This window comes from Haemaphysalis longicornis, unplaced genomic scaffold (assembly GCF_048455015.1).
Source record: "Haemaphysalis longicornis isolate Haplotype H1 unplaced genomic scaffold, Haemaphysalis longicornis Haplotype H1 scaffold_5, whole genome shotgun sequence".
NCBI classification, from domain to species: domain Eukaryota; kingdom Metazoa; phylum Arthropoda; class Arachnida; order Ixodida; family Ixodidae; genus Haemaphysalis; species Haemaphysalis longicornis.
The window spans coordinates 170,646,509-170,669,305 of record NW_027526385.1 but is presented as its reverse complement, the minus strand read 5'-3'; the positions used below and the strand labels follow the sequence as shown (position 1 = coordinate 170,669,305).

Here is a 22,797-nt window from a genome sequence, read left to right as displayed (position 1 = left end):
AGCAAGTGCTGTATCTGCCAGTTTCAGAATTTTTGTCCATGCTAGTTTTTCCCAGTGTTCGAAAACGGGCAGCAGCTCTGTAGGCAAGGTGGCAGTGTTACTCTGGCCTCTCTCAGGGCAGCACTGGATGATGAACAAAGCAACGTTTAAATCTCAAAGTTTCACAAGAAAACAATGTTACTCGACTTCAGCATGACTAAGATGGCATCACTTCCTTCCAAAGTCTGCAGTGGACCTGTTCCAGGAAGCATGTACACTCAACTGCTTGCACCAAACGTAGTTATTAGAACGTCCACATCACACATGGAATCAGGATGTAATGGGGTTACTTACAGCTCGGTCCAGTGAGAAATGGGAGGTCACACAATGCATACAATACAATGCTCTTGTTGAATACACAGTCACAATTTCAAAAGAAAGTGCATCCACCTTGACACTTGCAAACAGGGGAGGCTGTATGACTAGTAAGCACTGGGCTCAAATGTGCTCAAATGTTCTAATTCACCCTGGCTGAAGTAAACAACGGTAGCAACAGAAAATTACAAGCGACGCATGAAAATAAAAACGTGTCTGCGTTTTAGGAACTCTCTACTTGCACTCGCCATCCCAGCCTGTTCAATTTGCCCTCAAATGCAGGTTATAGTGCAGGCATTGAAAACCTGCACTGTTTACATAAAAGCCATTCAGTGACGGGCCATCTCCAGATCTTTGAAGTATCACAGATGCTTTAGACTTTCGCACGAGCCAAACGTCGCACCGCCGGAGGGCTGGCAGACGTAGAAGCGAGCCTGGCCCTTGTAGTTTTTCTGCAAAAAACGGGGGACAAAAAGTGCATTCACAAGTTGAGAGAACGACGGACACAAGGAATTTGCATAAGTGTTTGCACCGAAGACTTCACACACACGCAGTGATGGGTAGAGCCCCTAGCTTTCCGCAATTCCGCAATTCCGCGAAAAATCGCGGAATTGAAGTGTTTTCGCGGAATTCCAAAAAAACCGTTAAAAGTGTGGCGCTACGTCTCCAAAACGATATATTCGGTGAAATGTGGCGGAAAAGTGGTATTTTCTATTAGCAATAGCAAAATAGTTTCTATTAATTGTCTGCAACATTTTTACTGTTGAAAATTTTAATTTGCATCTGCGTATTCCTACCTTATCAAATAATAAAAGTGGCTAGGTGGCACAGCCTCCACTCGAATCAAGGGGCGTAGCCATAGCCACAGAAAGAGAACATTGCACACGACAAGGCCGGTCAGATTGCAAAGAAATGAAGGATGCAATGAGTAAAGTGGCTAGCAAGGCGCTAGTATACTTGGAGAACTCTGACACTTGGAAGTTCTTCAAGAGTGTGAGGTGCTTGGATCCCCTGCAAGTTGGGTGTCTCTCAGAGAAGAGATCAGAGTTTGGGGCCGTTCCTGGATTTATAGCCCTAGCTGCTGAATGGCAAGTGTCCTGAAGTCTGCCCATGACCTCAAGTCTAGTGACCAGTGGCACAATTTCTAGTGGCACAATTTCTTTCTAAACAAGAAAAGCCAAGTGAAGATTTTGATGTCCTGGCTTTCTGGGCTGGGATGGAACACCTGACTCCAACACTTTCTTCCATTGCCCTGTCGGTGCCAATCAACTCTGTTGACTCAGAAAAGTCATTCAGTCGCTATGGTGACACCGGGCCTCACAAGCACCATTCTCTTGGTGAAGAAAGCACAAAGTATCACCAAATGCTCAGCCACAATAGCTTCCTTCAGTAGTAAATAAAATCTAGCATGTTAGGAGTCTGAAGTGTCTAATAAATGAACTGTTACATGTACCTTATGCCGTTTCAATGTTGTCGCGGAATTTTGCAGATTCCCCTATCTAGAATCGCAGAATTTGAAATGTTTCACCGCAAAAAGTGAGGGGCCCTAGTGATGGGGGTACCCTCTTTGGTATTGCACTTTAAGGGACCGTGGGGACAGAAAACAACCTTGTTCATCAATTTGATAGAGTGGGCCTTTGGCAACCAGCTCGGTTCCACTAAGGGCATACGAAGGATGTTTATGAATGGAATAAGAGAGCAAGAAATATTTAGAGGCTCCCCCACAATCGCCCAGTGGTCTAGGTGTGCAGCCCACCATCACCAGAAGCAAGGTTCCGTGACGTCGTAGAGACACTGTAGAAAGGCAGCTGGGGAAATCGCCACTGGTTCACCCATTTTTCTGAATGTCTCCGTCATTTGTTCTAACTTTGCGGCAATAGTGTTACTGTTGTTTTCGGGGCAAAACAGTCTTTCCAATGAGCCAAACCCTTAGGGACTTGGGTTGTCTCTTGTCTCATGTAGTCACGGCACTAAAACACCCGGATACTCGTTTTTTCCAACACCTCACGCTAGAACGTCTCATCTCCTTGGCCAAAAATGCGTACTAAGAGAACAACACTCGTTTTCCAACGTTTCGCGCTGGAAGGCTTCGGGCTTCAAATACAGGAGACTTTTATATGGCAACGCTGTACACCGCTGCCCCCCAATGCCAAGTCACCAACAATACACTCGCACACTGCATGCTTCACCCCTTCCCAGGTTTCGCGTTAGTGGAGATGGCCCGGGAATTTTTTCGCTTCGTGGCCCCTTTATTACACTTAGAGGGAGACTGCCTGTCGAGATTCCTTTGGGATTCCGCTACCTGAATGCTCTCCATGACGGCCGGCAGGTGGCGCTCTTCCACCAGGGTCACCGTGCAGCCCCCAAACCCGGCACCAGTCAGCCGCGAACCGTACGCCCCCGCCTCCAGGCACAGTCGAGTCAGTTCATCCAGTTCGGGGCAGGACACCTCAAAGTCGTCCCTGGAGAGAGAGAACAGGTGCGTTTGCGGAAGCCGGCATTTCAAACATACGATAGCGTTCAGCACAGCTAAGGTTCTACGAAGAGGAGATGCTGCTTTCCTTGCTGGAATGTTTAAAACTGCACGAAAAGACGCTGCTTGCCTAATTACTCGAACAAGCCCCAGGAAATAGGAAAGAGCATTTCTATCAAGAAATCATAATTTCCGGCTTCATTTCTGACTAGATTTATAGATTCTAGCTGGAATCGACAGCTTCTAACTAGAAAAATTCTTAGTCTAGCTAGACAATTATTTCCTGCTTGCGGGTTTTTTTTTTTCTCTCCTAGGTGGACTGGCAAAAGCTGGCTGGAAGTAAATCTAATACCCGTGCTACACGAGCGTTTCGAAGGCCTTCGAGTCGAATGTCATTTGACTCAAATGACACCTTTGAGCTGCTACACGACGTTTTTCAACGGTGTTTGGTTCAAATGGCATTTGAGTCAAAGGAGCACGACAACTGACCTTTGAGGGTCTCAAAGGCCCTTGAAACACGAACGGACGTACCTTCGGGCTCAGTTTCTGCAAGCCGTAATAACAAAAAATTCCCCCGCATTTCCCCGAGGGGGAGAATGTATGTGAAAGTGCGAATGCACGGTTGTCGGCCCGCTTGCGGCGCTTGCGCTCGGCCCCCGCAGCCCACCGCCTCGCCGCCTTCTCTTCCATTTCTTCCATCGGGTTTGTAGTATCACGTGTACACCACGCAGTTATCAAGCCGCTATAACGCCGCTGAGTCGCCAACGCACGCCGCTGACGGCGTAGTTTGAATGTGTTAAAGATATAAGGCGCGTCAACACTGATATCACCGTCGCGTCCGTGGCTTGATCGGTAGAGCGTCGCGCTGCGGCCGCAAAGTCCGCGGATCGAAACCTGGCGCCGGATGCTGTTTCTTTATAGAGGAGCACTGCGGACGCCGACGCCGCCGCCGGCGGTGGATGGTTTGGGGTCGCTTATAAAGTGTATTCACACTTAAAACAATTATTTACGAGTAAAACTTTGTGTTTGAAGTGCAAGATATTTATAATTTTTCACTTGTTCCCTTGTTTTCGTTCTCTGTCACTCGCACTACGATTACGAGGTAACTTGGTACTCTCAACACCGGCGGCGCGAAAAAAGACAAAAATAAACTGGCTGCCTAGTGAATGTTTTGTGCGCGCTTGTAGATGGGCAGGGCATGTATTACGAATGCAAGATAACCGTTGGTCATTGAGGGTAACAGAGTGGATCCCTAGAGAAGGCAAGCGTGGCAGGGGGCGGCAGAAAGTTAGATTGGCAGATGAGATCAGGAAGTTTGCGGGGATAAATTAGTCGCAGGGAGCACGCACAGGACCGGGATAATTGGAGATCCTTGGGAGAGCCCTTTGCCCTGCAGTGGGTGTAGACTGGCTGACGATGATGACGATAACGATGCTTGTAATGTACAAAGCGTTGCCTGTCAAGAGCACATCTAGGATGAAAATGAAGAAAAAGTCTGGTGGATCATCACCCTGCAAGCGGGAGTGCGTACCTCAGAGACGCGTGGCTTGCGTTCATCAGCTGCCCCAGCTGGTGAAGGTCCCCTTTGCGGAGGTGCTCGGCTGCCTCTTTGGTCCGGCGGATCTCGGATATGACGTGCTTCGCTCGCCGGACCTGCTCCGACGTCAGTCGCTCCCGGCAGCCTGCAAAGAAGTGCCAAAAGGGGGACAGGCCGGACTACGATTCGCCTGGACTTATGCCTGTACCTGGTGGAGAAGCAGACTAGTATCGTTGTTGCCTTGTTATAATTACTGATTAATATCAATGTTATTGGTGAAGTTTCACCCATTTCTCTCGGCTACACGGGCGTGATGAACAACGGCGCTTTCACCCAAAAGAGAAACCCATCATCCCGAGAAGTCGCCACAGCCTTCTTTTGTTTGTCGAGAGCATTCAAGATAATTCGTGTAGCCCTTCAAAGTGAAAGCTTGCTCGGTGGGGCAGATGGCGTCCTGTCAAAAAACACGCATTTCCCCATAGACCGGTCGGTCGACCGGAAAACCTCCAAAAAGATCTCTGGACACATGGTGCATATTCACCAGATTAAACCAATATTTTCGCGCACTAAAAAATACCAGTTTTCACCTCTTTCTTTGTGTATAAACGTATGGAATGCCCTACCCTCAGCCATAGTCTCTCTCACTGATGCATCGCGTTTCAAATCTGCTTTATTGTCTTATTTAGAAGCCCATGAAGACATGTAGCGACTCTTTTCGTGTAAAGTGCGTTACACGTGTTGACAATGTGTGCTCGCTTCTTTTCAAGTTTGTTGCATGCTGTTGTTGACTCACCACTTTGTGACAGTTCCCTCACCAAATGTATAGTTGACACTGTTGTACCCGGTTTATGTATCCCCCCTTAATTAATGCCCGCTGGGCGTTTAAGGTATATAAATAAATAAATATGTGACACTGGGCTTCCCGTGTGCCAAAGTGGTTGTATTTAAACATCACGAAAAAGGAACAGTTCTAGTGTGAGGGGCGACGCGGGCCAGCGAGGGCCCGAGACGCGACCAAGGCACTCGAAGGCAGAAAACTAACTTTATTAGCGAGGCAAGACGCCTCGAGGAGCCTCTCAAGCTACTACCGCCGGCCGCGCGCCGCACACCCGCTCTCCTCGGCTTCGTGCTCGCTTTCGATGTGGCAGGCAGGTGTCGCCGTAGTCTGTGCGCTTGCGGCGCTGGCTTCTGATGTGTCGGGCAGGTGTCGCTAGTAGCACTAGTAGTCGGTGCGCTGGCTCACATCCGGCTCCTCTCTGTTGGACCAAGTCCCTTTGGTCACGGAAGTGGCACTGCTTGCTGCCTTCATTGCGAGAGGGAATAGTCCTTCAAGCGCTCGGGTAGGCGCCTTTGGCGCTGGGGGTTCGGGCGGCTTCCGCTCCAGCGGCTCCGCTGGCAGCTTCAACTCCAGAGGCTCTGGCCGTAACTTCCGTTCCGAGGGTTCTGGTGGTGGCTTCTGCTTTGCCGACATCGGGGCTTTTTGGCCGAATTCTTGGGCTGATGCAATTTGGAAGACTCCTTTTTCTTCCGTTCCGACTTCTGCTTTCGCGGTTTGTTGGAAGGGGGAGGCGGCGACAATGGTGGACGACGTAGCACGGAGCTGCTCATTGAAGGCTTTGCGGAGGCGGGTTCTGCGTGTGCTGGCGGTGGAAGAGAAGAGACTTTCAATGCTGCTTCTTTTTGAGAACTGTGCCCCTTGGAGGAACGCTTTTTGTAGCTTTTGTCCTTCGACTTGTCTCGGTGCTTCTGCGATGACTTGTCTGCTCGCCTTGAATCAGTTTCTGACGATGAACTTTTGGCCTCAGACAATTTTGGCTCTGTAATTTTGGCTTCCAACTGCTTCAGTTCGGGTGGCTTGTGCTCTGCATTGTGCTCAACATCTCCTGCAGATGAAGGTTTGGCGTCACATGACTTGTTTTTCTCCTGGGGTGGATCTTTGTGCCGCTCCTTGTTTCTTGAACTGCTCTTGTGCGCTTTACTGCTCGATGAGGACGAGGGCTTGCGGGAACTGCCACTTGTGCTGTTGCTGCTGCGACTTTTGCTCAACTTGCTTTTGGACTGGCTGCGTTTCTGCTCAACTATTGGAGAAGCAGCTTGCTTGCATGCCGGAGAGGGGCTGTAGGTGTTTGGGACATTATCTTGGCAAGATAGTGGTAACCACGGCTGCTCTTCTGGTCCTGAAAGTGGCAAACGCTGGAGGCCTGCTGATCTGTGATGTCCAGGCATATGGTGATTGAAAGAGGGCCCCTGGATCATAACAGCGTTCGACATCCTGGGCAACAGTCGTTCATGGCACCGAACAATCGTTCCTGTGGGTGCGTGGCGAATTTCAGTTGGCATGGGTGGCTGAAACACCAATTGTGCATGGCTTGCAGAAAACCAGTCTTCACCTAATATAAGTGGCACAGCATTATTATGGAGGGCGGCTGCTTCAACCAAGGCGGTGATAGGTCCGACAGAAGCCTTCAAACATACGGCACCAGCTGGAGCTACTGTTTCTCCACCGACGACGACTAGAGGGGGTCTAGTCCAGGGCAAGAGGGGCAAAGAGCTGACCAGGCAGCGGGAAACAAGCATCACTTTCGATCCACTGTCGGGAAATGCATCCACTTGACCAATCCCAGCAATTGTGGTGGTAACAAGGGCACACTGGACCAGTGATCCATCGAGGGTTTCCGAAGGGGTACTGTGGAGAGCTGGGGAAGAATGTGTACTAGACGATGGAGTGGTAGCTCTAGATGGAGACTTGGATGCGAGATGTCCTTTTTGGCGGCATTGGAAGCACACAGCTTCGGCCAAGTTCTGTCCAGGACGGTAGGCAGGAGCACCATGTTTAGCGGAGATGGTGTGGTATCGGAACTCTTGTTGGTCTGGTGGCAGGGCTGAAATTCGCTGTGGCCGGCTCGTTCTGTCTGACACAGCCTGAGGATTCATGTACGCTGAGTTGCGGAAAGGTGACTGTAGGCTTGGAGTGGGTGGTGTGGCGTTTAGATACCCTGGGCGTGAAAATGGAATGGCCGAATGGCTCAGTGTTTGATCAAGCTGAGTGACAATGTCCATATATGCTGCGACGGTCGCTGGGCGTTGTGCTGCTATAGTAGTGGCCAGGTTCGAGTCGGCAATGCCTTGAAGGGCGTACTCTATGCGCTGAGTGTCCGAGAGAGTGACTGGGCATCCAGAGATGAGCTTCAGCTTTGCCAGAGAGTAGTTGACAAGATTCTCTTCGTGTGCTTGCACGCGACAAGTAACTGCTTGTTGCCACTGCAGCAAGGTCTGCTTGGCGCTGAATTGATCTAGGAACGCTTGCCTGAACGTTTCCCACGTCGGGCATTGACGACCAATGACGGCTTTCCAATCAGCGGCCGCTCCACGAAGTTTGCCCATGGCGACAGCGAGTAGTGTTGAAGGCTGCCACGAAGCAAGGTTTTGAGTTCGCTCCAACTCTTCAATCCAGTGGGACGCTGAAATGCCGCCGTCCCCACTGTAAGTAGGAAGCGATGCGGACAGGTCTGGAAGAGTTGTGACTTGAACAGGGACTGCAGCGCGTTGCGACACATGAAGGAGCTGCTGAAGTAAACCTGTCAGCAACTCGGTAGTTTGTGCTGCATCGGAGCTCGGCGGAGGCGGTGCTGTGTCAGGGCGCTGGGTGGACGCCGCGGAGTCTGGGGAAGTGGGCGTGGCTGAGCGGTTTTGAGCGATGTCGGCGATAAGGCGGTTTATTACTTCTTCCTTCGGCCCGGTAGCGTCCAGATTTCGGCGAGCCAACTCTTCACGGAGATAATCTGCTGTAAAGCCTGCGAGGTCCTCTGGCGTAGCCTCGTTCCAATTCACGAGCGGCATGGCGGTACAAGGCAGCAAACTGGTTACGAGACGAGAGGGCGAGTAGGGCGAACGGTTTGGGCACTGAAGGCAGGTTACTTCATCGGGCGGGCAGGCGCCAACACGACAGTCGGCGAAACACAGGGCGAAGCGCGAAATGGCTCCGGCGAAGTGGGCGGTAGCACCTGCACACGGAGGGAGCGTTGGGCGACGAAACTTCACGGGGCGATGCTCCAGGCACGGTTCGGGGTCGACTGCGCCAGTTGTGGGGGGCGACGCGGGCCAGCGAGGGCCCGAGACGCGACCAAGGCACTCGAAGGCAGAAAACTAACTTTATTAGCGAGGCAAGACGCCTCGAGGAGCCTCTCAAGCTACTACCGCCGGCCGCGCGCCGCACACTCGCTCTGCTCGGCTTCGTGCTCGCTTTCGATGTGGCAGGCAGGTGTCGCCGTAGTCTGTGCGCTTGCGGCGCTGGCTTCTGATGTGTCGGGCAGGTGTCGCTAGTAGCACTAGTAGTCGGTGCGCTGGCTCACACTAGATAATGCAAATACGGGCATCGATCGTTAAGAAGGAGTACAACAGGAACCATGTATCTGTGTACATTTACATCGTTCATAGGTGCGTTAGCTTCATGCGCACAATTGTCGCGTGGGTTCGTTTTTCATTTCTGATTTGAGTCTGTGAAGATTTGATGATCTCGTTGAATTGGATGAAGTCTTTACGCTTCTCTCAACTTTCTTTACGAAGGGATGGTAAAGTTTTCATGAGGATGGTCATGAATGCTCCTGACAAAGGCACAGCCCGTGGCCTTGCTCAGCAGTGCTGGTTCAATGGCACTTGGAGAGGAGGATATCTGCTACAGTGTGCAGTTTTCGGCAGCTAGCAAGTTTTCGTTATGAATTTTTTTTTGTTTTTGGATAACTTCCGATAAATGTCGGTAATTTCTGTAAAACTCCTCTTTTGGGTGCATTGGCATTCGTCCCAAGATAGCCTAAGAGGTGGCTATAGGGCAGCCTGCAGGAGCTGTAATGAGAAAATACTCCAAGGGATGCTTTGCTACGGTGCAGCCCTTCATAATGCGAGCTTACGCCTGTGTAGTTATCGGTGTGTAACAAATAATTATTCACCCATGCCTTTGACGTGTAGCATGCAATAGTTCATTTTGCCCCCACTCAAAATGATAAAAATTTCATAATGCCGGCCACAGCTTGAAGTGATGGAAAGCGCTATCCACCCAATCGTGCACTATCACGCCAATGCTTTCTCTTAGATGAATTAAAAATACATGCACTGTGTGCCAGACTGGGCAAAGCAGTAAACTTCGCTGTGCCACGCATGAAGCCTATTCTCTCGGGGTTTACAAGCATTTGCAAGCATCGGCAGGGAAGAGTGTGTTGAAAAAGGTTCACAGAAACACGTGGTGTGGCCACACGATTCTAGTGTTGTCAGAAACATTTCGTTTTCTTTTTTCCCTCCCTGAACCTTGCCTGCAGCAAGAACAAATGCTAGACAAAAAAAAAAAAAACCATTGCTCCATTGCCATGTCGTGTGAAGCAAGTAGCGGCGGCAGCTGTGAAGTCTTCTTGTGACACATTATACTTTCATACCACACAAAAATGATCAACTGCCCCGATTTTGAAATGCAAACCACCTCATCGGTCAATGGAACAACAACAGAAAGTTTACTACACAACAAGTGGGAAACAACACCACTGCGTGTCGACCCACTGGTGGCCTAAACAGATCTACAGCTAAACTGCACGCACACTGTCCAGTTTTCAGAGCGAAACAAAAAGGACAGCACCACTACAGTTCAGTGGACTGCATGAAAAGCATGGGCAAAAGGACGTTCCCCTGCGGAACGCCTCAACTGCACCTGTGACCAACCCTCAAGCTTTGTAATTTCACGAGGCTCGACACAGAGGTGGCCTGGCTACACAACACACCTTCGAGGTCGTCGAGCGAGGCATCTCGTAAGCTCTTCCCCAGAGCGGCGCTGGCAGCCTGGCAGCTCTCACGGCGCTGGGCGTATTCGCCGCCAGTGAGGGCGTGCTTCACCTGAGAGTCAGTCACCAGGATCACTGCCGACGACAGCTTCAGGGGAACGTGTTCCCAGGTGAGCGACCTGCACAACAGGCACAAGCGGGACCACAGACTGAATGGGCAGGCTGCTTTACTGAGTACTTTAAAGGCTACATTAAGACAAAGTACGTTTGCTCCATTAACTCCTTAAGGGCTCATAAAGAAACACAGTCCTGTACTAATATTGCCAAATTTTCTTAAGCCATGAAATGCTTCAGTAACATCTTTAAAACAAAAATCTTTGCAAAAATGGTTTACGGCACATAACTACATTTTATTGCTCATTTCTCACTCCAGGTGTAATACCCCATACCTAAGGCATTTGAGGTGCATTCTGCAATAAATTCAGTGTCCCTCTCCGTAAAACCATCGCCACTATCTCCTTTGCCTGAATCAAACACGACACCGACATCCTCATCACTACTGCTTGCACGAGGAAGCCGCACGAGAACCCAGCACCGACAGGGTCATGTTTCCTTATAACACGTGGGAAACACAAGGCACGCATTCCACCATTCATGGCTCCTTTAAAGAATGAAATGTGGCGCATGCGATTTGTACGCGAAGCTCAAATTGTGAACGCATCAAGACTACTCAAATGGTGCGAGAGAGCTAGAGGTGTATTTGGCTTCTGCTTGCATGCTTGCAAAATGGCCATTCATAGCTGCTATGGTGTTACTATTATGGATTCGTAAAGCTTGAAGCCATTTTTCCACCCATAAACAATACAGCAGCCTCCAACAACCACAAACACGAAAGCCACAAAGGCTGTGCCACCTCATTTTTGTGATCTGTTGCCTCAGTGTTAGCGAGAAAAAATACACGACCAACTAAATATCAGTCAGTGGGACATTGTCACTGCCCCTTGGAAAGTAAATTGAGTAAGCCGGACAGCAAAGTGCTGTCCACAGCAGGCAATTTACGGCGGTACATGACATCGTAAAGACAGCTCTGATGTCTTCACTCTTTGTTTTAATAAGGCAAAAGTCTCGGGTCTAACATCAAACGTGGGAAGTGAACGTGGGCACCATCATTGTCGGCGTCAACACAAGTGGTACTACAATGGCCAATGCTGAATTGAAGCTATTCTGCCTGTCAGTGTAGTTCGCATCAAATGATTAAAAAAAAAAGGGGAAAAAAAGTAAAGAAAGAACCGTAAACACAATGTAGCACTACAGAAGTCTCTGATAATCGCTAGGCTTTTTCCTTCGAGGAACATTAGAAGTAGGCTTGAGTTTCTGAGGGCTCATTGATTATAGCGGTACATATTGCTTGTATTCAGCAGTGAGACGCGCATGCAGGCAACTGTGTGAGTGCGCTGTCACTCGTTACGTGGGGCTCTGCGGGATGGCGGTACTTGTCCATGCTAAGCACATGACTGCGTTGCACGTTAACAAAGTCTACCTCACCAAACGCAAAGTATTGCCTTGAGTTCAATGTGAGTGTGATGTTCACACCACCGTTGAGAATCGGGTTGAAACGGAGCAGGCGACGCACGCCGGTGTTTTTTTTTTTTGTTCGGCGTGCGGCCGCAGTGGCCCAAGCCTGTGGCGCATTGGCCATGTCTGTGGCCATTTCCAGTGTTGCCAAGCGAAGAAACTGACAGCTAAACTTCTCAACGAACACCACCTATACTTGCCGGCAGTCGAGAAGCAGAGCGTGACCGGGCTGGCTCCAGTAGGCGGCCATCTGGTCCATGATTCCGCACGGAACACCAGCAAATTCGTGCTCCGCCTTCTGGCAGCACAGGGCTGCCTCATTCACCGCATCACCTCTGGAACAAAAAAAAAAAAAATCTGGTGAAGCAGCCTTGTTTGATGCCACCATTCCGAAACCTGAGACATCGCTAAGAAACGAAGCTTTTTCCTTTTTTTTTGACGACACAGGACAATGGCAAGTGAGAAATAAACAACATAGTTAGGGTAAACACCTTCTTGAACGTAACCTGCCATCGACCCTTCACTGGATAATGTTCCAGAAATGAAACGCATGAAATACACACACGTCTTTTTTTCAACCACTTCCTGTTGTGTTCAAAATCTTACCGTATTTTCTCGCATATAGCGTGCACCAAATATGCGAATATTTCAGTGTCAAAGTAGCGGTGCGGATAGTACGCGGGTTTATCCTTTAGTGTAGCTTCACAGCAATGCACGTCGTGCCATGAAGCTCCCACGCAGCAGCACTGACTAATCCTTTCCATAGCTTTAGTGAGAGCAGTGACACTGAGCGAATTGTGACTTTTGCCTTGCAGTCAGTGTATTGTACTTGCTAAATATACGCTTGTTCTGTCTACATAGTACAGGATGTGTTGCTTGAGCAGTAGCTTTGGTGCAGCCTTTCCTGTATCAAACGTGCGGGCAACACGCGAGCATTTTTTTTTTTTTCCAGCGGGCTGAAAGTAAGGATGTGGATTATATGCAGGGGCGGGTTATACGCGCAAAAATAGGGAATTTTTTACTTCATTGTACACTGGTCCCATCTTAACACATAGATATTTTAAAGTAATTCTTCTCCTTGCTCTGTCCTTGCAACAACTGCGAAGCAATGCCCACCTACTCCACCCTATAGGCACTGGGCGGCCGTTGCATGGCACCACCGTCGCTTCAGCAAACAGCACCGCCCGCGGCAAACTGCTCGTCAGTGGAATGCCGGTGGCGTTCAGCGCAGCGTCGTTGTGCATGGCTTTCTGTCGTTCTGCTGCGGTGCGGCTTGCACAGCGTAGATGGCCACAAGGACTTTCTTCAGATCAGTAAATCCACTACAAACGTGGGAGCTCCGCTTCAACTCCCAGACTCCCATGTGGTCACAGTGTCGCTCACCAAAACTGAAGGCACAAAACTCACGGATACAGACAGAAAGTGTAAACTGCCACGACGTTTCCACAACCACACGGTAATTGATCGCGTGCGTAAGTGCATTTCTCTTCAAAGCCCACGTTTCAAGGTATCCCAGCGTTAAGGCCGGCATGGAAACCGTAGTCATTGAAACCAGCTGAAGATAATCTAAAGTGGAAGAAATGAATATTAATATTAATAGCTTTATTCCTACTTAGATCGCACAGAGTGCTGCAAAAAGCGCTCATGTCAAAGTAGCCCATTCCCAAACTTGGAAGCGTCAAATAATTTTACGTAGCCGTTTTTGCATTTTAAGAAGGAATGAATACTGCTAATAATAGTTTTATTTAGGGGTGTGCGAATATCAAATTTTTCTAATTCGAATAGAATACGAATATCTAGCTTCGAATATCGAATCGAATATCGAATAATTAAGGCGAATGTGGCTTTCGAAATCAACCTCTTGATTTCTTTGTGAATTTCGATGAAAATTTGCACAGCAACCGGAAATGCTTTTTTGGTAGCAACATAAAAATTTCAAAGTAATATTTTGAAAACTTCTTTATTTATAAAATTTCTTTCTGTCCACTTTGTACCGAGCTTGAGTGGCCTATAAAACATGACAGAAAGCTTGTTCAAAACACTTTGCACTTCCAAATGAATGGACGAGGTCTTGACAGTCTTAGATTTTTTATTAGAACACAACTTTTTTTAGTTTTTCGTTTTTTAGAGGTGAATATACAACAGGCATATAGACAATGAATGACCATTTGAATAAAAAATTCACCAAAAGTAAACCTGAAAAACCAAGAGTGTCACAACCTGAACTGTTGATCAAGGAATGAAACTCAAAAAACGGAATCAATAATACACCTACAGGTCACAAAGAAATCACTAAAACAAGAGACGTAGGTAGCAAAAAAAAAAACTTTTGAGAAAACGGATTCCAAAGTTGAAAAATAGATTTCATTCATCAAAAGTCGCCAGGGTTGTAGCCTTTCATAATTTTTTAACACGGGGCTTTTGGAATGCCTTGCCTTAAAATTGGAATGCCTTATGCACCCTTTTTTCTTTCATAAAACATCAATTGCAGCTTCTCTGTGAAGCGTACACAGCCCAGTTTGTGGACCAAGGGGGGGAGACGGCTTGAAATGCAAAGTAGGTTAGCTGGTTGCTTGTACTGCACTGCAAAACTTCCCTCTGCAGTGACCATGGCAACAAATTAAGCACTCTTTTCTTTTCCTTCAATTTGAAAACTGAGCTTTGACTTCTTTTATGCTGCACATCATTGCCTGGAGCAGCAGCTTACGTGCAGGCGTTCAGTGCCAGAAGTTTACATACCACAAGGGTACAAATGAGCTACTTTGAAGCTTGGTATAATATTTTTCATAACTCCAACTTCAATATTTGGCCATTTTTTGGTACTCTTAAAATTGAGGGCATCCAATATTCCTCGCAGCACAGCCACTATGCACTAAACTATAGATGTGTGCATTGGTATTATTAATTTCCCTAAAAAATAAATAAAATCAATTTTTTTAATTCAACTAAGGTACATTTTTAACGCTGTCAACACGTTCTTATTCCTAACTCAGACATGTTTTCATGATTACTCGAAGTGCGCGGGAAACGTTGCGCAAGAAAGCGATATGGCTCACCCTCATCGCGGCGCTCGTACACCGGAACATGTCATCCTTTGTTTACCCCTGACATGGCCCGTCAGGTCGCCCTTACGATTAAATCTAAAATCACAGGCATTAATTACAACTACTGGAGTTCAAGCGTACCAGGTTGCGTAGTCAGGCGATGCTCCAACGCCCAGCGGCTACGCCGTGCGCGCCGAAGCTTTTGGCGCGTCGCCCGTTTCTTTCCCAAGGCTAGCGAGACTACTGCCAAGCTTAGCAATAACTAAGCGCGTAAGCATCGCAAATAAGGCGAAAAGTTCACTGCGGGAACCGCTATCACAAGCGCGCACACCGCGTTTCCCCCTCCAGGGTAAATTCTCGCGCCCCACGAAAAGCGTTCGGTGACCGATCCGACTTTCCAGCCACGCAACTTCCCGTAATATGGCTTGTGATCTCAGGCGTTCCCATCGCGCTAATGTCTCTGTTGAATACCACCGCAGATACCATGATTGAACAGAAACTTGGCCGAGCAAAGCGGTGCAAATGAACTCAGAAACGCGCATTGCGCAATTCAGGTGGCCGCCATCTTGAAATGCCGCAGCGACGCCCAATCAGGAGAGCCGTTTCCATTCGCGCAGTCAGAAAGGCCAGCCGCGCTTCAGCATCTATATCTCACTTCGTTTGTGCGCCTTTATTTTTCTGCCATTCGTGCGTTTGTGAATGAACGAAGATAAAAAAGCCAGTGAGGACCGGAAAGAGGATCGCTCGGCCGATCCAATGGTACCAAAATGGCCGCGCTCGGTGGCACCGTTGCGGAGATTAAGCGCTCCGAGAATCGCCGTTATTTCGCACATTTGCCCTGACATTTTGCCACCGCCCATTTGCGCTGTCATTGTGCCACAAATTTGCGACGGTTTTCGTAAGTTGAAAGACGCGTCCCCCCTTAAACTATTCAACCAAAATATTCGATAATAGCCGATTATTCGAACCCGTTCGAATATTCGAAACAATGCGAATACATAGTTTTCGAAGCGAATACGAATATACCATATTTAATATTCGAGTAATAATCGAAATTTTCGAATATTCGCACACCCCTAGTTTTATTCGTACCCTGAACGGGCGGAGCCAAGCGTAGGTTGCTGCAAGAAGCGCCCATGTCATTGTAGCCCATACCCAACATTAAAAGCGTCCGACAAGTTTACGTAGCCGTTGTTGATCCTATGAACCCAACACATCTGTCTAGGCTTCGTTTCATCGCGCATATTCGCTCACAACACCACCAAAACATTCAAAGCACCGAAGAAAACACTGCAGAAACAACGCGAGGCTGCGTAGTCCAATGCATCGGCTCATTCCACTAACGAGGGGAGCGCAGAGTGGTGGCGTCACCCGTCCAGCTGCCCGGTCCCTATTGCGCCACCCGTATTCGTAGGAAGTCCTTGGCGTTGAAGAAATTGATTCAATGAACCCAATACAGTTTAAGCTGCGCACCTTGCTGATGACGTACTCTTTACAAAAAATGAAGCAAAATTTAATTCACCAATTAAGGCTTTGCAAGCATGCAGGTGAAGAAGGGTAAGGCCAACACAGTCGACACCAAAGGACCTCGTGGGCACATTAGACCGTTTCACGGTTTTGGCAGCGTATCTCGTGGATTAAATGTTCCAGAGAGTTAAGGGGGGCACATGGGTCTCTGTTCAAAAACTTTGTTTTTTACAGTTATGATAAAAATTGGGGAGGCGTATGTAGTTTTTCATTCTGTTTGCAGAAATAAAATTTGTTTTTGCGTAAAACGACTACATTCAAATTTATCTGGGTTTTTATATTTGATTTTTTTGACAGCCTTAGTAGAAAAACTGCTGGAGGGATGCAGTTGAACAACTAAGGTAACAGTGAACGGTGCACAAATCAAGGAGTGCATTAAGACTAACATTATCATTCTATTCTAGTATCTGGTGCATAGTAGAAGTTACGACCGTTTGAAGTTTGGGCCTGGAAGGCGAAACCGTTTTTTTCTGGTTTCCACCTTTCAAGCCCAAACTTCAAGTACGAGATGAGTCAAGTTAGTTTCATAGTTATATAAATGTAGCATCGCCGATGAAAAGTTTTTATCAGAAAGAAAAACAGACGCTTCAGCTTCCATACGAAAGGCTCGTTCGCTCAGTTTCAATGAACAAGGCTCCCACACAGAAGCCGAAATGTCTTTTTTTCTTAGAGCTATTTTTTTATTTACCAACCAATTTTAATGAAACTGCACTGCATTATAGAGTTTTTTGTGCTTTCACATCTGCCATTAGATTTTTTGTAAGTTAATTATATTTTGACTTAATTAATGATTAATTGCCATTATTTTGGGTCGCAGTTACAAAATAACCACTCCATACAGAATGGCAATTACCATGTGGCTAGGCAGACAAATGACTAAAGAATACAACATAGGAAGAACTTTTTTGATTCAGCTATGTTTGGTCGTTTTACAACATATTGAACTTCGCTTCTCCCGCGCTGTGCCAGAAATGGATCGCAGGTGGTGCCACTTGAACACAATAATAATTTTCCAAAGCCTCCATTTGAAAAATTTGTTTCCAACATTGTATTCTCCACACATTTCGGTATCAGAAGCAAAAAGAGTTATAGTTGTACCTGCTCTGGGTGCCGAGATATCCGAGGTCAAAATGCTAGCTTTGCATTCCAAGAAAAGTGACGTTTCACCCTCGAATTCTGCGCTAACTGAGCTGTAGAGTGCACTTTAAAATGCTATTATAATATAATAACAACAAAATATGGTGCCTTTTGATGAGGAAATTTACAGACTGATAGAAAAATAGCCGTCTAGGCCGAAAATGCCATTTTCCCAAAAACGCTTTTTTTGACCGTTTTTCGGCCCCAAAGACCCAACTGCCCCCTTAATAAACCTTCAGTCGGTGATCCCACGTTTTTGGCTACGAATCTTCTAGCAGACCAGATATGGTCAAACCTTGGAATCCCGTCAGGCCTAAATGAATCCCTTGGAATCCCGTCCCTAAATGAAAATGCCTCATGATCTGTGCATGTTCTAAAACTATAACCGCTTTACAAACGCTCTGAGCCGCGCTGTAATCTCACCCAGCTGTGTCTCGTGGGAACAGTGCGCTGAGAAAGCTGAATGTGGCCACTTCCAGGGCAGCCGAACTGGACAGACCGGCCCCCGGAGGCACCGAGCTCGCGACGACCGCGTTGAAGCCACTCGTCAGGGGCCCTGCAAGTTTGCAAACCAGGAAAGTACTAATGTGAAAGATCGTACACTCCATTACTAAAGAAATTCCGGGACACTGCTCTTAAAACAACTTCTTTTAATTCTTTTAATTTTAAAACTCTGCGACACTTGTCAGTCTTGCTGCTTTTTCCCACACTGATTCCAAATATGCCATTATTTTTTGAGTCAGTCAGTTAGTTCCCTGGATAATGAGTTAGCCATTTTTGGAGAAACAATAGACAAAACAGCATTAGTCATAAACCTGTAATCTTTACATTTTCCAACACTATGAACCCTGGTGAGTGCTGTAAGAGAATCGTTTTTTTTTTTATGCATCGCTTGGAAACAATTTCACATCTCATTAAAATTCAGTGGCACCATTGCCAAGGAACCATTTCGAATGGCCATTTCAAACACCAAAGTTTAATGAGCTGTAAAATGAGTTCCAAGCGTAATGTATTGTATGCTTACGCATACAAGCATACAATACATTACGCCTACGCATACGAACAGTAGCATACATTCTTGCATACAAGCCACTGAGTACCAATTAGACTGCACAGTACCTTTCACATTCTGTGTGTGCATGTTTGGACCACTTAACTGCCATTCATTGCGTCTTTAATTAGAGATACCCAAACATTTGCGCTTGGTTTCTTAGAAACACTACGCTCACATTCATGTGTGCATGTACACGTACGCAAGTACGATAACCTAACGTTACCCGCCGCGGTGGCTCAGTGGCTAAGGCGTTGCGCTGCTGAGCACAAGGTCGCGGGTTCGATTCCCGGCCACCGCGGCCGCTTTTCTGATGGAGGCGAAAAGCGAAAACGCCCGTGTGTACGAGATTTCGGCGCACGATAAAGATCCCCAGGTGGTCGAAATTATTCCGGAGCCCTCCACTACGGCGCGCCTCATCGCCTGCGTTGCGTCGGCGCATTAAACCCTACAATCAATCAATCAACGATAACCTAACGCACTGTGCTTCTAGATTGAAATGGCTCTCTAAGCTTGTTCAAATTTCAACCACAGAAGCCAGCCAGCTGCACAGATGACTTGGCCAAGTGCGACATTCACCACGGTTTAAGACATGATGTTGTGGTTAAGAGTATGGTTGTGTTTGCATTTTTCCAGTGTTTGATGGATGCGTTGGCTACAATGAGGGACTGGTTAAGAGGTGGGCACGGGTGACGAAAAGGCAAAGGCACTTGACAACGAACCAAAACTACTGCCAACTCTAATAAACTGAAACATCCAAGCACAAAGCAGGCGTGCTGTCTCGTCTCGTTTCGACACACCTGGCACTTTTGGTCGTTCTGCGAGCGTCTGATTGCCTTTATCCATTTTATAGTTGAGGCTCATTCATCTAAACTGACCTGAAAGATAACGAACCGCTCTTTACAAAGTTAATGCGGTCATTGGTTTAAGGGGGGACACTGTCACACTGGTCTTAAAACAACTTCTTCTAATTTTGAAGTAGACTTTGTGAAACTTGCCAGCCTTGCTGTTTATTTCCCATCGATTTCAAATATGCCATTATTTTTTTCAAGTTGGTCAATTAGTTCCTAAGGTAATCACAGATAATCAGCCATTTTTTCGAGGAACAATTGACAGAACAGTATTGGTCATAAAACAGTAGTCCTTATATTTTTCACTATGTACTATGAGCCATGGTGAATGCAATAAGAGAATCGGTTTATTGATGGATCGCTTGGAGCTCATTTTACAGCTCATCAAACTGTTGTTTGAAATGGGCATTCGAAATGGTTCCTTGCCACTGAGGCCACCAAAGTTTGATGAGCTGTAAGATGAGTTCCAAGCGATGCATCAATAAACCGATTTTCTTATTGCATTCACCAGAGCTCATAGTATTCGAAAATATAAAGATTGCAGTTTTATAACCAACACTGTTTTGTCTATTGTTTGACCAAAAATGACCAATTATCTCTAGTTATCTTGGCAACTAATCGACCAACTGAAAAAATAATGGCATACTTGAAATCGGTGAGGGAAAAGCCGCCAGACTGACAAGTTTCACAAAGTTTACTAAAAAATTAGAAGAAGTTATTTTAAGACGAGTGTCCCCTCTTAATACAATACCAATACAAAATTCACCCAAGGGAAAAAAAAAGCTTCACAAATGATGCGACTCTACCCCTGCAATGTGAAAGCCGACCAGTGGGACCATTTTAGCCATAGCTCAAAGCTGAACACCACCGCCATGGCCTGGGTTGCAGAATAAACCTGCACACCATTCTGTGCTCTGGTCCGCAGAACAGGCAGTGCGTGACTTATTCTCGACTCACCTGGAAAGTGGGCGACCACGCCGCGGACGTAGTTGCTCCACGACGGAGGACCGGGCTTGAGGGGATTCTCTTGAGATGGCAGGGAGAAGCTTGCCGGCTCGGGAAAGCCCAGGCTGTGCACGTTGCACGTTGAGCTGCCCTTGGTGGCGGAACCGACCACCACCGTGTACATGGGCATGGCCTGTGGCAATGCAACGGACCCAAGGGCGGCCGATTGACAGCCTTAATCAGGCACAATAGATCCTCTTAACAGAAAAACATATCGGTGCTTCCGTTTACCTCGTGCCTTGCAGCATTCTCAAGAAAAGGATCACGGGTGCACTCATTCTCTTTCTTCCGAGAGCAGCTTGTAAAACCGTACCCGTCAAAATTGAAAGAGCATTTCTAGCAAGCAATCATAATTTCCAGCTTCATTTCTGAGTAGATTTATAGATTCTAGCTGGAATCAACAGCTTCTGACTTGAAAAATTCTTAGTCTAGCAGGAGACGATTATTTCCGGCTTGCAGGCTTTTTTTTTTTTCGTCCAGCTGGAAGTAATAGCTGCCAGCCGGAAAAAAAATCTCAATCCAGCTAGAAATTCTGCCTATTTCTAGCTAGAAGAAATTTCTGGTTCAGAAATAATCCAGCTAGGAAAAATATTTTCGCCTGGGGGGTGGGCAGATGTTATAAATTCGAGGCAGCGAGTTTACAGCAAAGAATCTGCAAAAGTTTAACTGCTTGATTGGTAGTTTCGGGTTACATTCTTGTATTTTCAAATTGGACGCCAGCAATAACCACAGCTGCTCAACTTTAAAAAAATTTTCATCTGCTTTGTGGTATGTCTTCCCAATGATCTGCCTGCCAACACAATCAAATTTTAATTACATGTAAATCTGGGCGTGGTGTACGCGTGGTGTAAACGAGATAACACTTAGTCAACAAAAAAGATAAGATTACTTTGCATGCTCCGCGGGCACATATATGTGCACGCATTTGAGATGCTGATCACACGTGGTGCTTAAACCTTGCCTTCTCACTCACCTTCGTGCGTGAAAATCATGCAGCTAAAACAACAGCTCACGCGAAATAGTTAAAAGGTTGCGGGCGGTGGGGAGAATAACTAGGACATTGAATAGAGCACGGACGCGCTCACCATTGGAAGGACCAGTCCATCGCAGTAGTCTACATGCTCTCCAATGAGGTTGACCCGACCCGGGGCGCAGCCGTAGTGTTCGGGCTCCGCTCCGAACTCCGCCCGAAACGTGTCGGCCGCTCGGGCCACGAGCGTTGCTACGCTCTCGTACGCGTTTGCTTCCGCCGCCATTGTGATTGTCCAAATCTACTTCGTGTCCCGTTATTAAGAACGCCCGCACTTCGTCGAGGCACTTGAGAAGGGCGAGATAGCCACTTGAACGCAATCAGCGGCTCAGCGACGACGCTAACGGCCGCCTTTTGAACGGGGACAAGGTTTCGATTGACACGCCGCCCATTCCAGCTGGCGAAACGGAAGTTCTGAGCGGCTAACGTAACGAGGCGCGTTGCTGCGAATCTTTCTCTTTCCTTTTTTCAAGTGTCAGCCGCAAACAGCTCGCTCGATGCGTGAAATAAACGACGCAACTGAAACAGCGGATGCGGAAAACTAACTTGCAGATGCGTCGATCACGTTTGAGAATGGCAAGTTCTTGGTTTGATTTTTCCCGCTGAGCGACTATTTTGGCAACTGGTCAAACCGGTAACGGGGGCTCACCTCCGAGCCTTGAAACATCGAGCTCCGCTTTCGAACGAAATGAGTGAACACAAAACTAGACAGAATCTAAAGTGTAAACCGAAGCTGAATTATTTGTGTCCAGCGCACAAGTTCTCGTTCAGCCAGTTCAGCATTCTTTCCTCCATGTCGTTCAGTGTTTCATGACACGCCGGTCACCCTACAGTGAACTAGAAGGCACGCCTGTATTGTCACTACTGAAACATTTACTCTCCAGGAGGTATTTCCAAGCTATAAACTTCTAGCCACCATAACGTTGGTTCCAGGCACAGCTGCCAACTTCGCAGCATTTTTGCAGGAGTTTCGTGATTTGTTCACTTCCCTTTTTGCTCACGGCCGCCATTATTCCCACCGGGTGAGAATAACGCTTTTCGGCCAAAAGCGTTATATCCACCCATGCGTCATTTCCGGTTAAACATTTTGCTTACAAGCCAATAACTCCTTATTGTGGTGCTATAATATATAAAACGATAACTATTAAGCTTTAAAAAGCAAGCACAACGACAACATTTGTTAAAATAGAGCAAGTTTGTATCTTAACTTCCGGTTTTAACGACTGCAGTAGGTGAAGACTATATTTACATTTTCTTGCTTCACAATAGGTTAAAATTGTTATGCGCAGAATTATTTGAGCTTATTTTGTGGACAAAATTGATTTGTGAGGCAGTTTGGAACAGTTTGGTTGGTGCAGTTCTCATGTTGGCCACAAAGGGCAGCGCGAGCGGTATTGTTTGCGCGGCGCGTTCAAAACTGTGCTGGAATTCGTGTGAACGCAGTGTGC

At 47.2% G+C, this 22,797-nt stretch overlaps 1 protein-coding gene across 2 annotated transcripts; it reads right to left on the bottom strand.

The window, feature by feature from the left end:
• Nucleotides 1–618: 618 nt before the first annotated feature.
• LOC144138820 (galactokinase-like) lies at nucleotides 619–22,273 on the bottom strand. 2 transcript variants are annotated; one of them, XM_077671298.1, is made up of 9 exons: nucleotides 21,844–22,273; nucleotides 21,405–21,811; nucleotides 20,272–20,452; nucleotides 17,836–17,968; nucleotides 11,905–12,039; nucleotides 10,130–10,308; nucleotides 4,359–4,509; nucleotides 2,657–2,816; nucleotides 619–806 (listed from the first exon to the last, which is right to left on the bottom strand). In XM_077671298.1, the coding sequence occupies exons 2-9, from the start codon at nucleotides 21,573–21,575 to the stop codon at nucleotides 717–719; spliced, it is 1,200 nt and encodes a 399-aa protein (XP_077527424.1). In that variant the 5' UTR covers nucleotides 21,576–21,811; nucleotides 21,844–22,273; the 3' UTR covers nucleotides 619–716. The 2 variants fall into 2 exon arrangements, with proteins under 2 accessions (XP_077527424.1, XP_077527423.1); XM_077671297.1 differs by having other exon boundaries at nucleotides 21,405–22,273.
• Between the last annotated feature and the right edge of the window lie 524 nt (nucleotides 22,274–22,797).

Excerpts from the sequence above, each read along its gene's own strand:
- LOC144138820 (XM_077671297.1), bottom strand. The coding sequence starts at position 21,575 with ATGGCGGCGGAAGCAAACGCGTACGAGAGCGTAGCAACGCTCGTGGCC. Across the intron at positions 12,040-17,835 it reads TTCCCACGAGACACAGCTGG|AGGTGATGCGGTGAATGAGG; the intron begins GTGAGATTACAG and ends TTTTTGTTCCAG. Across the intron at positions 807-2,656 it reads CCGTCATGGAGAGCATTCAG|AAAAACTACAAGGGCCAGGC; the intron begins GTAGCGGAATCC and ends CGTTTTTTGCAG.